General features: G+C 41.8%; 1 protein-coding gene across 1 annotated transcript in view; it reads right to left on the bottom strand.

Moving 5' to 3' along the window:
- Nucleotides 1–16,800, bottom strand: part of LOC131234536 (MLO-like protein 4) — a 73,925-nt gene that overhangs the window by 31,494 nt on the left and 25,631 nt on the right. Inside the window, exons 7-11 of the mRNA XM_058231477.1 lie at nucleotides 14,999–15,084; nucleotides 14,355–14,404; nucleotides 14,213–14,253; nucleotides 13,933–14,103; nucleotides 13,807–13,842 (exon numbers count right to left, since the gene is read on the bottom strand). Coding sequence (XP_058087460.1) covers nucleotides 13,807–13,842; nucleotides 13,933–14,103; nucleotides 14,213–14,253; nucleotides 14,355–14,404; nucleotides 14,999–15,084 — 384 coding nt within the window. The remainder of the gene's footprint in view (nucleotides 1–13,806; nucleotides 13,843–13,932; nucleotides 14,104–14,212; nucleotides 14,254–14,354; nucleotides 14,405–14,998; nucleotides 15,085–16,800) is intronic.

Raw genomic sequence — 16,800 nt, forward strand, 5'->3', positions numbered from 1 at the left:
TGGCCAATAAAATATAAGGCAATGGTCTTGTCTCAACCAAAATGAGCCACGACCCCTCCTGAATGTAACTTCCAGACAAGAAAATCACGGAGGGAAGTGCGAGGTATGCACAAACGGTCACTCCTAAACAAATATCCGTCCAATATCAAATAATCACTGCTAGCTCCTGACGAACTCTCTAACAACGATGCATACACAACTCCAAAATCCAGGCACTCAGAATAATCCTCTCTGACACGCTCTAGCCCTGTGACCACTCATGGAATTAAGTAACGCGACTCAACGACTTAACGCGTCGCCAGACTTATTCTCTACACCGGCCTTGTGCTTAAGCACAAAAGTATACTCTTGAAGGAATTGGACCCACTTGGCGTGCCTAGGGTTTAATTTCTTCTGAGAGTTCAGATATCTCAAGGCCTCGTGATCTGAGAAGAAGACGAATTCTTGCAGCAATAGATAATGACGCCAGTGGAGCAACGATTGCACTACCGCATAGAACTCTTTATCATAGGTGGAGTATTTCTGTTTCGCCTCATTTAGTTTTTCACTAAAGAAGGTGACATGGTGCCCTTCCTGACTAAGTACTCTTATACCGACTCCTGACGCGTCGCAGGCGACTTAAAAAACTTTTGAAAAATCCGAAAGTCGCATGACTGGATCTTCGTCATCTTAACTTTTATCTCCTTGAAGGCCTTTGAGGCTGCCGTCGTCCATTGAAACTCTCCTTGTTTTTATGCAATCCGTGATGGGAGCCATAATGGAACTGAAGCCTCGAACGAACCATCTATAGAAGGTGGCCAAGCCATGAAAGCCGCCTCAAAACCTAAGAAGATAACACTGCTAGACATAAACGCACACTTCTTTAGATTAGCGTACAATTTTTCGGCTCTAAGGATCCCACAAACCTGCCTCAAATTGTTGAGGTGTTGTTCCTTGGTCATGCTATAAATCAGGATATCATCAAAGTAGACGACCAGGAACTTCCCCATGAAGGACCTCAACACTTCGGTCATCACACACATGAAGGTACTTAGGGCATTAGTCAGCCCAAAAGGCATGACTAGTTACTCGTATAGCCCATCCTTCGTCTTGAAGACCATCTTCCACTCATCACCAAGGCGTACACGGATTTGGTGATAACCACTTTTGAGGTCGATTTTCGAAAAGATAGTAGCGTTGGCCATCATATCCAAAATATCATCAAGACGCGGTATGAGAAACCGATACTTGACTGTGATTTTGTTGATTGCCCTACTATCAACACACATCCTCCATGTGTCATCCTTCTTGGGTGTAAGAAGGGCGGGCACGCACACGAGCTCATGCTTTCTCGAATAAAACCCTTTTCTAGGAGCTCATCAATCTGTCTCTTCAACTCTGCATGCTCCTTTGGGTTCATTCTGTAATGAGGGAGGTTTGGTAGAGTCGACCCAGGGACTAAATCAATGGCGTGCTGTATATCCATCATAGGGGGGAAGTTCATCTGGTAGATCATCAGGAAAGACATTACGAAACTCATCCACTACCGGAATGGCCTCAGTGGGTAACTCTACACTAGCCTCTGGTGCACTCTCCCTAGCCACAAGGGTGTACACCATCGAGTCCGACTCGATCTCTCGCTCAAAGTCTTTGTCATTTAGAATATGAAGAGGCTTAGACTTGGACTTCGATTCCTTCAATTGTTTTGAGCCACTCACACCACTCTTTGTGGTGGACTCCTTTCCAATCATGTTCTTGGGTGAAAGTGGATTTCGCTTGACTTTCTTGCCCTCAAACCAAAATGTACACACATTCGAACGACCAAATATGGTGACATCCCTGTAATAAAGCCAGGGCCTACCCAAAATGATATGGCCTACATCCATAAGAACAACATCACACCAAAGTGTGTCTTTATATGATCCAAACTGAATAAGAACAAGACAACGGTGCGAGACTGAAATTGAAGTTTCATCAACCCAAGACACTTTATAGGGTTGAGGATGGGCTTCAAGCTTCAAGCCCAAACGGCTCACAGTGCCAGTTGATGCCACGTTGGCACAACTACCACTATCCACGATCATCTTGCAACTCTTATCACCACATTTTGCGTAAGTATAGAAGATCGTGTTGTAGTGCCAATTGTCGGTATTCTTTGCTTGTGTAAAGGCGCAACGCACAACTGCAAGGGTCGTAGACTCTTGCGTTCCCTCTTCCTCATCACTAAGGGTTTCTGCTGGCTCATATTCTTCCTCCTCACCGTCACTTTCTGGGGGCACTACTTCTACTTGCCCATCAATAAGGAACACCTTGGTGCCCTCTTTCGTGCCACACTGGTGGGTAAAGTGACTAAACCCCTAACATCTAAAACACCTAGTCGTATCACTTTTGCGCGAGCTAGACCCGACAACCCCTTTACCCTTATCATCCTTGGGCCTAGACTGAGAACTATTGAAAGGCTTGTATTGATATTCAGTGCTAGGCTTAGCCGCAGAAAGGTTGGCCTTAGCGCCAGAATCACGAAACTCAAATCGTCTTCCCATAGATGCTTTGAGGTATTGCTCGACCTTCAACACTACTTGATACATTTGTTCAAGAGTGTCTATGTCCTTGGCGAGCAACTCTCTCATAATGTCAGAACAGAGGCCCATCTTAAATCGAGCAAGAGTGAGTACAGGATCCTCTTCAACTTCACACCGGGTCAAGTATTATTCGAACTTCTCAATGTATTCAGCCACACTCATGTAACCTTGTCGAAGAGACTACCAATCTTCAACCAACCTCAAGTGATAAGAGAAAGGGAGGTATTTCTCCTTTAGAGTTTCTTTCATTTCTCCCCAATGGACTATTGGGGGCTCCCTCAAACATTTCTTTTTTACGCTCCACAGTAACCTAAAACCTCTTTGCTTAGCCCACAAGCTTCATCTTGGCAAATCGGACTCTACGAGCATCCGACATGTCGCACCACTCAAAATAGTGGTCCATATCCGCTAACCAATCTAAAAAAGCTTTAGGGTCCAAGTGGCCATTAAACGTAGGCGCTTCTATTCTTAACTCCCTTGAGGAGTTGAACATCTAGGTCATAATGATCATGATGCCCCTCGCGGGGTGGGTGCAAGGGTGCACACTCATGACCATTCCTTTGGCCCACCCCCATTCCCTTGTCTATCCTCCTGACCACCTGCCTGAGATTGGGCATCTTCCCCAATAGCGGGGTTTGCCTGGGTGGAGGTCTCTAATTGGGTAACGTGCACATTAAGCTAATCCAAGCGTTAGTCAATACGTTGTTCCAAGCGCCTACCCAAAGACTCAAACTGCCGAGTTATGTTGTTCATTGACTCTTGCAATTGCTCCATGTTTAGCTTAGGGTGCAAACCAAAACCACGACCAGTACATGTGAGCATACAACCACTCACTCAACTCAAAGACTCTCTAATACAACTATACACGTCTAAATGAGACTAAATGATCTTATAGGACTCTATATGAGGGAAACTACACAATGCTACTAAAATTCCAGCAACATAACTACCCAAATAATTTGCTAACAGAAAATTCAGCCATGAAATTTGGGGATTTTCTGACAACAGAAAATTCAGCAGCCCATATTGTGAATTAAGTCTATATGAGGAGACTTGATGCATAATGGACGTAATTAAACTGAACCCTAAACATGCAATGCATTCCCCCTTAAAAAAAAAAAAAAAAAAAAAAAAAAAAAAAACCTAAGCTTTGATACCAAATTTGATGCAGGACAATTAACCACTTGCTCTAAAAGCTCGAACTGTTAGAGAATAGCGAATTAATCCCTTTATCTCATAGCCCAGGCCCCACATCTCATGGGTTAGGACCTCCGCCGAACCCCCCTTGTGGGCTCGTGGGCCCCAAATCACATGGGCCGCCCACCCCGAGTGTGTCCCTGCATCCCATGGGCTACCCCACTCGAGCCCGATGTGAAATGCCTCTGCATTAATCACCGCCGCTGAGGAGTCGAACACGAGACCTCCCCCGTGGTCCCCAAATCACATGGGTCACCCACCCCGAGTATGTCCCCGCATCCCACGGGCTACCCCACTCGAGCCCGGTGTGAAAATGCCCCTGCATTACATACACCCTTTCAAATAGCACAACCATCCTATCATCAATGGACATGCCTTTTCTTGTGGAAATTATTTCTAAGGGTGTCAATGGTCTGGGTAGCCCACATGACCCAACGAGCTTGACCTTGCTTTAAGCCGGACTTAGGCCTTGCGTGAATGGCCCGATCAATTTTCTGGTCGGGTTTGGTCTCAAGTCATTTTAGCCCAACTTGGCATGGCCCACCCTGCCTAAGCCAACTTCATATGTACATGTGTTATATCCTACAAATATGCCATTTCAATCATAGGTTGGGCAACCCATGCATCTTGAATGTAGACCATAGGTTTCATTCCTCAAAAATGCCTATTCTTTGTGCATTTGGGGCCCTCGTAATCAACAAATGGATTAATAACATTCAAGTGGGAAATAAGGATTGTATCAAAATTTTTGGGTCAAGCCGAGTCAAGACAAGCCGGGTAGGGTGCAACCAAGGTTTTCGGGCTTAGGCTTAGGACTTGGGTCTTAAGTGTTAGGTCAGGCATAGGGCTCGCTTGGTTCAGTAACGCAACCCATTGCCACCCCTAGTGTTAGGTCCGGCATGTTTGCATGAATGCATGGATGGTTGGATGGATGGATGGATCATGTATGTTTGTATGTATGTGTATATGCATGCATGGGTTGATGTATTAGTGTATGTATGCATGGATGGATGGATGGATGTATTAATGTATGTATGGATGTATGCATGCATGCATGGATGGATGGATGGATGGATGACTTTTCTTTGATTTAGAAATAAATTTAAGTGATTATTGTGTTCTAATGACTGGTATGAAATGAACTCATTTTGGTTACTATTGCACTGATTTCTTCCGATAGTACACACTTCTAGGCCCCCATTAAATGGAAATTTATTATGAATGCATCTCTTCTACAAAATTTCTTATTACTTAATATACAAATATGTGTATTGTGGCACCCCCTGAAGTTCGGGTTTCTAAAAGTCAAAATTCTAATGAAAATACTTCTAGTGCAACGAGTGCACTTCTTATATACATCGAAGAAAATAATCCAACAATGACCTGACCAATGCCTGCTGAGAATTATTCTAAACTGGCATCTTGTGATCTTAAAAGTTCTGGTAAAGAAAATGGAACAATTCGGCAATCATAAGAAGGTTAATGCTTTTGCACATCATGACAAAGGTGGTCACAAGATTAAATGGTGATGGAAGATTCATGGCACTCACAAGCCAACACTGCCTTTGTAAACCCAAGTTCATCCATAAAGTTTTTCACTACAACCTTTGAAGTTTGATCCAACATGCACTCCAATCTATATCCATTCAATATAATGTGCTTCAACGTATTTTGGTTTGGTTGATTTTCGACAAAGATGGTGTTCTTCCAAGTCCTTCCTAGTTTGCCTTTTCCTCATAAGCCTTTCTCCAAATGGATCGTCAATTTTGGAGCAACAAAACCTATCAACTTGATCATGAAACCTTATAACTAGTTTCAATTGTCTATGTTGACAATATCTAAAAGTTATTAATGGAGAAAGTCTTCCATCTTCAAGAACAGATCATGTCCCTTATCACCCTCTCGTCCTAAATTCTTGTTCTAATTCTTTATCAATTATTAGTTAAATAGCCGTATAATATAATACAACTACTATCTAGATATATATATGATGTTTTCTTTTATATAGGAACCGTTTGCCAACTGTGTTTCTCCTGCTTCAAAATCTCTCTATTGGTCCAACTTGCTGAGCCTACATGCCTCCAACATTTTACCAACCTCCAGTTCCATGCTCTTGCACCTAAGGGCGTGTTTGGATAGTGGGAATTGGTGGTTGTAAATAACCACCAATTACATTTTTATAGTGTAATTGGTGGTTGGATAGTGGTAATTGGATGTGGTGCATTGTAAGTAACCATCATTACATTTTTATAGTATTTGTTTAAAACTAGTATTCCGACATGTAATTCAATGGTCAAATGCAGATGTAATAGGAGAAAGGAATTGGAATTTGTAATCATTACAAATATACAATACATCGCAATAGAAATCTCCTATCCAAACATGGGAGTGTATGTCTCCTGTTGAATTACCATCTTAATTAGGAGGTAGGTATTGTGATTTGTAATCATTGCACTACTACCATGCCTATCCAAACATAGGAATTCTCAGCCAAATTATCACAATACCAGGAGATATGTCTTGTAATTTGTAATTATTGCACAATGCACCACATCACAGTGCATTGCAGCCACCCAAACATGCCCTGAGTGTACTCAAGTTGTTTCTACATCCAAGTTAATTGAATGGAACATTTAACTATGCTTTTGTGTCTTTGACAAAAACTTTCTAGGGATGCATTGCAGTTTACATGTAATACCCCATCCCTTCCGTACCCTTTCCACACGTGTAAGCACGATATCCGATGCCCTTGGGGGGGCCCCGGACTGGCTGTGCACACCTGAGTGACTGGAACCTCGACACCCTAAGTGATGCGGACACAGGTGCATTCAAGGTGTACCAACGAAGAAAGCGCCAACCACAAGTGCCGTCCTTGTGGATAGGCGAATATTGAGGAGCTGAAGACCTTTCACATGTGATTGGACATATAGAAGACCCCACTTAGGGAAGACACATGTGAAGGAAGATTGGAGAAAGAAGACCGAGCGCACAAAATTTCCCATACTTATGTTATTTGTGCATTTTTTGACTTAGTTAGGGGTCTTTTAGTAATCTTATATATTTATTTGCTTATTCTAGGGGTATTTTAGTAATTTTATGTCTTTATTTGCTTATTTAAGTGGGGTAAAGCCCTAAACACGAATTTCAACTATTGATGAATGAAAAGCAAACCCTTTGGTTGCCTCCTTCCTCTCTTCTCTCTAATGGTGCTTCTTCTCTCCCCTTGATCTTCTTCTTCTAATTTCTTCTTGTGCCCCTCCAACTTCCTCAAGGTAATAACTTTCTTTCTTCTATTTTTTTGTTTTGGCTAAGTCCTCTTCGATCAAAATCTTGAGAACCGATCTAAACCCTAAATCCCCAAATTCTCAAATCCCTAATCCGAGAAACTTCTTGGTTCTTCGGACTAGTGATCTTCATTGATCGATTGGGTGTGACCATGCAAGATCGGGAGGTCTCATCCTTACGGATCCAACCTAAGTAGTAATTGAATTCCATACTCCATGGTTGTAGTGATGGCCCGCTCCATTGCATGTTTCCTTTATGATTTTCTCAGTTATGATGATTATTGTTAGAATTTTATATCATTTATTCCTTTTATTTCCGCTGTTTAATTATTTCCATGAGCATGCATCATAATTAGGGCTGTCCTACGTCAAATTTGGTATCAAAGCCTAGGCTTGCATGGTTTTTGTCTAGATCGAGTTATCAAATTAGGGTTTTGATTTTTAGGTTTAACTTATGAAAGTTCTAGGTTTAGAAAGTTTTCAATTTTAGAAACTTTTCAATTTTAGAAAGTTCCTAATCTGGAAAATTTTCAGATTTGAGTTGTTTCCTGTTTCAACTTAATTGTGTCAGTTCATAGTAGTTTTGCATTCATCGCATTCATCTTGAAAGTCATAACACCTAGTAGTCTAGTTAGGTAGAGTTTGGTTCAAGTCTTCATTGTATGCCCACGAGAAGAGGTAGAGGTTTCGGACTTCAACCTACCATGAATAACGAGCAGTTATCTGAGCAACTTGCTCAATTGATACAAAAGATAACCGCCTTAGAAGCGGGTCAAAGGCGTGAGTTTGCCCGCCGAGAACCAAATTACCACCACCATGACTAAGGTGGAGCAACTAGAGGCGTCCCAAAAGGAAAACCCCGCCGTAGGGGAAGATGCGCACTCCCAAGTGGAAGGAATCATTGAAGAACGTGGCTGCCACACGTGGTGGTAGTGAGGATAGAGATCGTGGTAACGTCGTGGTGTGGTGCGAGAGGCACGAGCCACATGTGGTCATCAAGACCGTTATGATCCAGATGAGCGTGCGATGAAGAGTGTGAGGTTGAGGCTCCAAGTTTTGATGGACGCTGATCCCAAGGCATTCCTTGACGGCTTACATGGACCACTACTTTGAGTGGTATGACATGTCGAAAACCGTCAAATGCGGTTTGCTAAGATGAAGCTTGTGGGTCAAGCCAAGCTCTTCCGACCAACACCGAGCGTAGGGTGAGAGAGTTGGTAGAGCCCCTATCACACATTGGTATGAGATGAAAGAGAAGTTGAAGGAGAAGTACCTTCCTCTCTCATACCGAAGCTCCTTGACCAATGGCAATCCTTACGCCAAGGGTCAATGCCTACCGCTGACTACATCGCTAAATTTGAAGAGTATGTGATGCGATGTGATATCCGAGAAGACCCTCTAGTAACGCTCTCGTTTTCAAGACGGGCCTTTGTGCGGATCTTCGGCGCGAGCTTATTACTCGGCCCTTAACGGACTTAGATGAAGCATATCAAGTCGTGCAAGAGTTAGAGCAATATCTGAAGGCTCCTGTCTTTCGTCGTTTTGAGTCCCGAGACTCCAATACTAGATCTAGTTCCCAAGGAACTAGACCTAATATTGGTAATCAACCTAGGGCACAGCGACCATTCCGCCTAGACCCAGGGAGGACAAGGGCAAAGGGGTTCTTGGTGCCGGTCCTAGTAACATGAGCCAAGTGAGGTGCTATGAGTGTGGCAACCTTGGCCACATGTCTAATCGGTGTCCTACGAAGAGCCGTGGGAGCGCCTTAGTTATAGGCGAGTCCCACGAGGGTGGAGATGACCAGGGTGATTATGAAGTTGAAGAGTATCACCCGGTAGGAGGACTTACTGATGACGAAGTGGATGGAGAAGCAACGCTTGCGATAGTCAGGCGTGTGTTAGCTCAGTCTAGAAGTGTTGACTGGCGTCGAAGCACTATCTTCTACACTATTGCCAAGTGTGGTGAAAAGAATTGTAAGGTGATAGTGGACAGTGGAAGTTGTCAGAATGTGATTTCCACTAGCACCTTAGATCGCTTAAAACTGAAATCCACACCTCATCCAGACCCGTATAAAGTTTCTTGGGTTGACAAGACATCCCTACCTGTCACCCAGTAATGTCTAGTCCCCATCGAGTTTGGGTCATACAAAGAGTCCCTGTGGTGTGATGTTTTACCTATGGATGTGGGACATGTTATCCTAGGTAGACCGTGGCTATTCGATAATGATGTCACGATCTTTGGCCGTTCGAATGCGTGTACTTTTATGTATAATGGTAAAAAGATCAAACTTAATCCCATGCCACCTGAGAATACACTAGGGAAGAAGAAGGATGAGAAGGCAAGTGAGCCTAGAGAAATGGGGAAATCCAAACCTAAGTCTTTACATATAATCCGCGCAAGAGAGTTTGAAAAAGAGGCTAAGGAGGATTCTATGGTGTATGCCCTTGTGGCTAGAGAAATTACACCTGAGGTTCCATCAGAGTTGCGTTGTGAGGTGACCTCAGTCCTGAAGGAATACAGTGATGTATTTCCTGAAGACTTACCGAATGAGCTGCCACCTATGAGGGACATACAACATGCCATTGATCTTGTCCCAGGGTCTACTCTACCGAACCTTCCTCACTACAGAATGAACCCTGCAGCGCATGCAGAGTTGAAGAAGCAAGTTGATGAGCTTGTGGGTTTCATCCAAGAGAGTATGAGCCCGTGTGCCGTGCCTGCATTGTTGATGCCAAAGAAAGACGGCACGTGGCGCATGTGTGTGGATAGCCGTGCCATAAACAAAATTACTGTCAAGTATAGGTTCCCTATACCTAGACTTGATGATATGCTTGACATGATGGCCAGGTCCACTATATTCTCTAAGATAGACCTTAAGAGTGGATATCACCAAATTCATATACGCCCAGGAGATGAGTGGAAGACGGCGTTTAAGACGAAAGATGGGCTGTATGAGTGGTTGGTCATGCCCTTCGGCTTGACTAACACACCCAGTACTTTCATGCCGGTGATGACACAAACTTTGAGGCCGTTCATGGAAAAATTCCTAGTGGTGTACTTTGACGATATTCTTATTTATAGTACCACTAAGGAATCACACCTTGAACATTTAAAGAAGGTCTATAGTGTCCTTAGGAAGGAAAAGTTGTACGCTAATCTTAAGAAATGTGCATTCATGTCTAATCAAGTTGTGTTCTTAAGATTTATAGTGTCATCTGAAGGGATGTGCGCAGACCCTGAAAAAGTCAGGGCCATAGTTGAGTGGCCAGAACCAAGGAACATTCATGAGGTGCGAAGTTTTCACGGCTTTGCAACCTTTTATCGTCGGTTCATTAGGGGTTTTAGCACGATCATGGCTCTCATTACCTAGTGCATGAAAAAGGGAGAGTTCGTGTGGTCTAAAGCCGCCATCAAGGCTTTTAAAGAAATTAAGGGCAAGACGGTGGAAGCTCCTGCTATGCGTCTACCTGACTTTTCTACAGTCTTTGTAGTAGCGTGCGATGCGTCTGGTGTCGGTATAGGTGGAGTGTTGAGTCAAGAAGGACACCCAGTGGCCTATTTCAGTGAGAAACTGAATGAGGCAAAACAAAAATACTCCACTTACGACAAAGAATTTTATGCGGTAGTGCAATCCCTGAGACATTGGCGACACTACCGCCTACCGCAAGAATTCGTTTTGTTTTCTGACCATGAGGCTTTGAGATATTTGCATTCTCAGAAGAAACTCAACCCAAGGCATGCCAAGTGGGTAGCGTTTCTTCAGGAATATTCGTTTGTTTTGAAACACAAGGCCGGGGTTGAAAACAAACCAGCGGATGCCCTTAGTAGGAGAGTGGCGTTGCTCAACTCCTTGAGTGTAGAGGTAGTCGGATTTGAGCAACTGAAAGATGAATACCCCATATGTCCTGATTTTGGGGGTACTTACGCGTCATTCTCTAGTGACCAGCATATTATGGGTGAATATGTTCTTAAAGATGGCTTTCTTTTCAAGGGAGACAGACTTTGTATTCCCCGTATGTCCCTTCGTGAATTCCTCATCTGGGAGCTTCATTCAGGAGGGATAGCTGGCCATTTTGGTCGTGATAAGACCATTGCCCTCGTGGAAGATCGTTTCTATTGGCCAAGCCTCAAGCGAGACGTAGCCAAAGTTTTAGGGCAGTGTCGAACATGTCAGCTGGCAAAGCAAAGAAAGCAAAATACCGGGCTATACACGCCATTGCCAGTGCCACATGCTCCATGGCGAGACATTAGTATGGACTTCGTGCTCGGGCTTCCCAAGACTATAAAAAAGCACGATTCCGTTTTTGTCGTGGGACCGTTTTTCTAAAATGGCGCATTTCCTCCCATGTTCAAAGACGTCAGATGTCATGTTGCTCGTCTCTTTTTTGATGGTGTGGTGCGCTCCATGGGTTACCTAAAACCATAGTGTCCGATCGTGATGTTCGATTTACTAGCTATTTTGGAAGACACCGTGGCACATTATGGGAACTCGTTTGCAATTTTCTCCTGCTTACCACCCACAAACAGATGGTCAAACAAGTGGTAAACCGTAGCCTTGGAAATCTTCTACGTTGTCTAGTGAGTGAACATGTTAAGACTTGGGACCTAATTTTACCAACTGCCGAACTTGCTTATAATCGGTCAGTTACTAGATCTACAAGGTTGAGTCCTTTTGAACTTGTAAGCAGTTATAAACCTAGAATGCCCATAGATCTCTTACCTATGTCTATTACCCAAAGGTCTTTTGAGTCAGCCGATGCATTCGCACGCCATATTCATGATTTGCATACACATATTAGACAGCGGTTAAATAAGAGCAATAATGATTATAAAGTTTCAGCTGATTCTCATCGTAAAGTGCAAGAATTTCAAGAAGGAGACTATGTAATGGTGCGAATAAGGCCCGAGCGATTCTCTCAAGGATCTGGCAAAGAAATTACAAGCGCGTAGTCCGACCATTCAAGATATTACAAAAGGTTGGGTCCAACGAGTATCGGGTTCCTTCCACCTGAAATGAGCATTAATCCAACTTTTAATGTGGAAGATCTAGGTGCCCATACTCCCATTATTGATACATCGTCCCTTTCATGGCCTTTTTTCGAGTTTGCTACCCAACCCCTTCCACCCCTCCTCCAATTAACCATAAAGAAGCAATTGAGGAAATCTTTGACGAGATAGTATCCACGAGAGATGGGGGTTTCCAAAGGTATCTTGTCGTGGAAAAACAAACCATTCAACACGTTTTCGGGCGACGCTTGCAAGGTATTGATCCGCATCTACTCGAGCGCTAAAAGTTTCAACTCGTCGAGTCGAGTTTTTCTCACCCGAGGGGAATTGATGCGAACAGTGCATTCAAGGTGTACCAACGGAAAGCGCCAACCACAAGTGCCGTCCTTGTGGATAGGAAACTATTGAGGAGTTGAAGACCTTTCCCATGTGATTGGACATAACTAAGACCCTACTCAGGTAAGACACATGTGAAGTAAGATTGGAGAAAGAATACCGAGCGCCAAAACTTTCACATACTTATGTTATTTGTGCATTTTTGACTTAGTTAGGGGTCTTTTAGTAATCTTATATCTTTATTTGCTTATTCTAGGGGTATTTTAGTAATTTTATGTCTTTATTTGCTTATTTAAGTGGGGTAAAGCCCTAAACACGAATTTCAACTATTGATGAATGAAAAGCAAACCCTTTGGTTGCCTCCTTCCTCTCTTCTCTCTAATGGTGCTTCTTCTCTCCCCTTGATCTTCTTCTTCTAATTTCTTGTGCCCCTCCAACTTCCTCAAGGTAATAACTTTCTTTCTTCTATTTTTTTATTTTGGCTAAGTCCTCTTCGATCAAAATCTTGAGAACCGATCTAAACCCTAAATCCCCAAATTCTCAAATCCCTAATCCGAGAAACTTCTTGGTTCTTCGGACTAGTGATCTTCATTGATCGATTGGGTGTGACCATGCAAGATCGGGAGGTCTCATCCCTCGCCGGATCCAACCTAAGTAGTAATTGAATTCCATACTCCATGGTTGTAGTGATGGCCCGCTCCATTGCATGTTTCCTTTATGATTTTCTCAGTTATGATGATTATTGTTAGAATTTTAGATCATTTATTCCTTTTATTTCCGCTGTTTAATTATTTCCATGAGCATGCATCATAATTAGGGCTGTCCTACGTCACTAAGACTCCTGCCACATCAACCGCCTCATCGCTGCGGTTGCAAAGGTACTGATATTTTGGCACTTTTCTAGAAAGAAAAAAAAAGAAGGTGTGCATGGGTCCAATACAGTCTAGTACTCCCCGTATTGTATCATTTTGGGCCCGACTAATGCAACCTACAGAACCTGATTTTCAAAACCTTAATGAGCACATATTTGTGTAGATGCACATATCCATTTGTAAGAAAAATATAAAAATGTGTGTGCATGCATATTTGTGATGTAATGTTATATTCTTTATTTAAAATGAAATAGCACATGATCTATTCGATGCGTGTATATTCATACAAAACTGCACATTATATGGGAAAAAAATCATAGAAGTTATAGCATATGAGCATTCAAATATATTATGAAAATGACAATATTCAATATGATACTTATTGAAGCCAAAAATTAGTTACTCATAACTTTGTAAGTTAACAATTTCCTAGAGATGGTGGAAATATTGAAGCAGCACGGGTGTATATGCGCGCGCGCGTGTGTGTGTGTATTGTATGTGTGGGTGGGTGAGTGAAACTATGAATCTAATGGAAGATTATTGTCTTACCAATGCCCAGATAAATGTCGCCGTTTCAAACGCATTCTGTACGCACAAGGAAAATGAGTTGAATTGAATAACACGAGCACGAGGGAACAGTTCTGAAATGAGATGTAAGGATTATAATATCATCACCTGAAAGGAGATAAATTGTATCAACCACAACAGAAGTTCTGGTTTTCTAGACCAAAAGAGATCATCACGAGGCTTTAATTGACTCCCTGCAAATGGACCCGTTGCTTCCACAATTTCAAGAGCTAACTGGGCAACGACATGTTGAAGCTTTGTACCCACCAACATGACCAGCTTTGATATAAATTCAGAAAACATAGCAAATACTAGATATAAATACAAGTGAATGAAGGAAGAAAGATCTCACTGGTTCCATTAAAAGGACTAGTGGTGAGATACTTACAATGGCAGGGATGAAAGAAAGCCAAAAGTAGACATTTAGTCCTGAAATTGGAAGGAGAGGGGTTCTCCAAGAAATCAAACACCCAAATTGATATAGAGAATTGCATGCTCTAAAAGTTTTGCCAGTGATAAGAAAAACTTACCATGAACGTTTACAAAAATACACAATATGGCATAGATCCAAAGTGGCCAGCTGCAAATAATAAATGAAGACCAAGTTTTAGCTCAAAACCTTGCATGTAGCTGTCCTACTAAAGGATGCATTCTCAAAAATCGCGAAAGAAGGAAAGGCCAGAGATGACTCGTGTTCTCAGAAGACACTGTACATAGGCTGTTGCAATAAAAGACGAATTGCAACAAGTAACATCAAAATACTGAAGATAGAATCATGTTTAGTGAGTGAGCGTTTCTCGTTTTCACAGTACAAATGATAAACAAAGAATCAAGTTGAAGTAACGTGAATGGAACTGAAAGATGATAGTTTTTAGTATACAAAGCCTACTACAAAAGCCCAACAAAAGATCAATCACAAATTAAAGAATTCCTTGAGATCTTAACAGCTAGCGCCATTCCTATTGTCATGGGTTATAGGTATGATGTTCCCAACAAAAGATCAATCACAAAAGAGAATGTTTGGAGGAGAGGAAAAAAGGTTGTTGCATTCCAGTCTAAATCTAAAATAGCCCACATCTTTCTTGATATTAATTTTGAACTTAACTATTATAATACAGTTGAAAATACAATAAAAGCTAATATGAAAGGTTGAATCTCAAGGTTAGGAGCAAACCTGATGCCCACTATTTTATGGAACTCATCCTCCATGCTGCGCACCATATATTTATGGAAATTGTAAGAAAGTGGCAATTTGTGATTCTGCATACAATATTAGAATGATAAGTGAATGTACATGGAACTTTAAGGGAAAAAAAAAAACATAAAGAAGGCTAAACAAAAATGATTGTTTGGGCTTTTTATGGCAGAAACAAAAGATTACTCCTGGACAGACAACTTGTTTATGGTTTCTTTGGTGCTATTCTACACAGCCCAAGAAAAGCGAAAACAACTTAAATCCCAATTTTTAACCATTGGAAAGGACTTGTTGTCCCTATAAATACCTCAGGCTTGCAAATCCTAGTTATGGTATGTGCCAAACTATCCAGTTGTCTGGTTATGGTACACATGCCTAGAGTTGTCAATGTGCCACAAGTACCACCATCCATCATCAAGCACTACAAGTATACCACATTCAACCTTCAAGTGCCCTTCATGTGCCACCAATACATTGTCAATCCAAGAGCCACAATTATGCCACAAGTGCCACCATACATCTTTAAGAGTTTGGTATGTGCCATATATCCACTTTACATTTTATAGTGCCACACATGAACCACTATGCCAAGATGTCAACGTGCACATGCGCCACATGTGTTAGATATTCCTTCCTTATTTTAGGGTACTTGACAAACAGTTACAAAATAGCTAGTCCAGGATGGAATGGCCCAGATAGCCTGCTCCAGCTCATGATGACTGGATAACCTAACTTTCAACAACAACAGACCCAAATAGCCTGTCCAAGAAATTTTTCTACAACTAACCATGCTTTTATTGACTGACATTTTGAACCATGGTCAGTCCAATATGAAATGGGAGTGGTAATGTATCTGGTTCATGTGAAGATGCATCATAGGTTTTAAAGTTTCATGGAAACATCAAATTCTATATATACATATATATATATATATATATATATATATATATAAAATTTTATTTTTATTTTATTTTTTATTTATTTATTTTGTCTTCTAAGCTAACCAAAACAAGAGAACATGCAAAGAACAATTAAACTTGCGAACAAATAAGAATGGTAAACTGTTGAACGTTTCAACACGACTTACGTAATGATCATAAAGAAACCTGTGAAATGTGGAGTCAACATGTTTGATCACCTTCTTGTTCAATTTAGTTCCTTATCATTACAAAGATACCATCATCAAGTGTATAAAAGTTCTTGTATTTAACCTGGAAGTAATGGATTTCTATCATTGAACTCCATGTGAGATTCTTCCAAATGATGATTTAGAGTTCAACCATTGCACACTTGGATATTGTACCCTGATTCCCGTGTTCTCACAGGAAATATGCACTAGATCTTCTTTAAGAAACTGGGATATTGGGCACTCATCCTGTAGAGACTACTATAAAGGTGAATCATCATCTTCATATGAAGGTGTTAGAGGCTCATAGTGATCCCCACATGTATCAATAGTTAATGGGAAAGTTGATTTACTTGGCTGGACATTGCATATGCCGTGAGTATTATGAGTTAGTTTATGCAATCCCTGTGTCCTCACCACCTGGAAGAAGTCTACATACTCCTTTTCTACATGAAGGCTAACCGGGCAAGGGTCTTTTGTATGCTAATCATGGCCATCTTCTAGTTTAGAGGTATTGTGATCCAGAATGGGTAAGGTCTTTTGATGATCGGAAGTCAATGACTAGCCATTGCATGTTTGTGGGAGGTAATCTTCTCTTTTGGAAAAGCAAGAACCAGAGAGTTGTCGCTTGTTCTTTTGTGAAGGCAGAATATCG

The sequence above is a fragment of the Magnolia sinica genome, chromosome 19, assembly GCF_029962835.1.
Source record: "Magnolia sinica isolate HGM2019 chromosome 19, MsV1, whole genome shotgun sequence".
Lineage (NCBI taxonomy): Eukaryota > Viridiplantae > Streptophyta > Magnoliopsida > Magnoliales > Magnoliaceae > Magnolia > Magnolia sinica.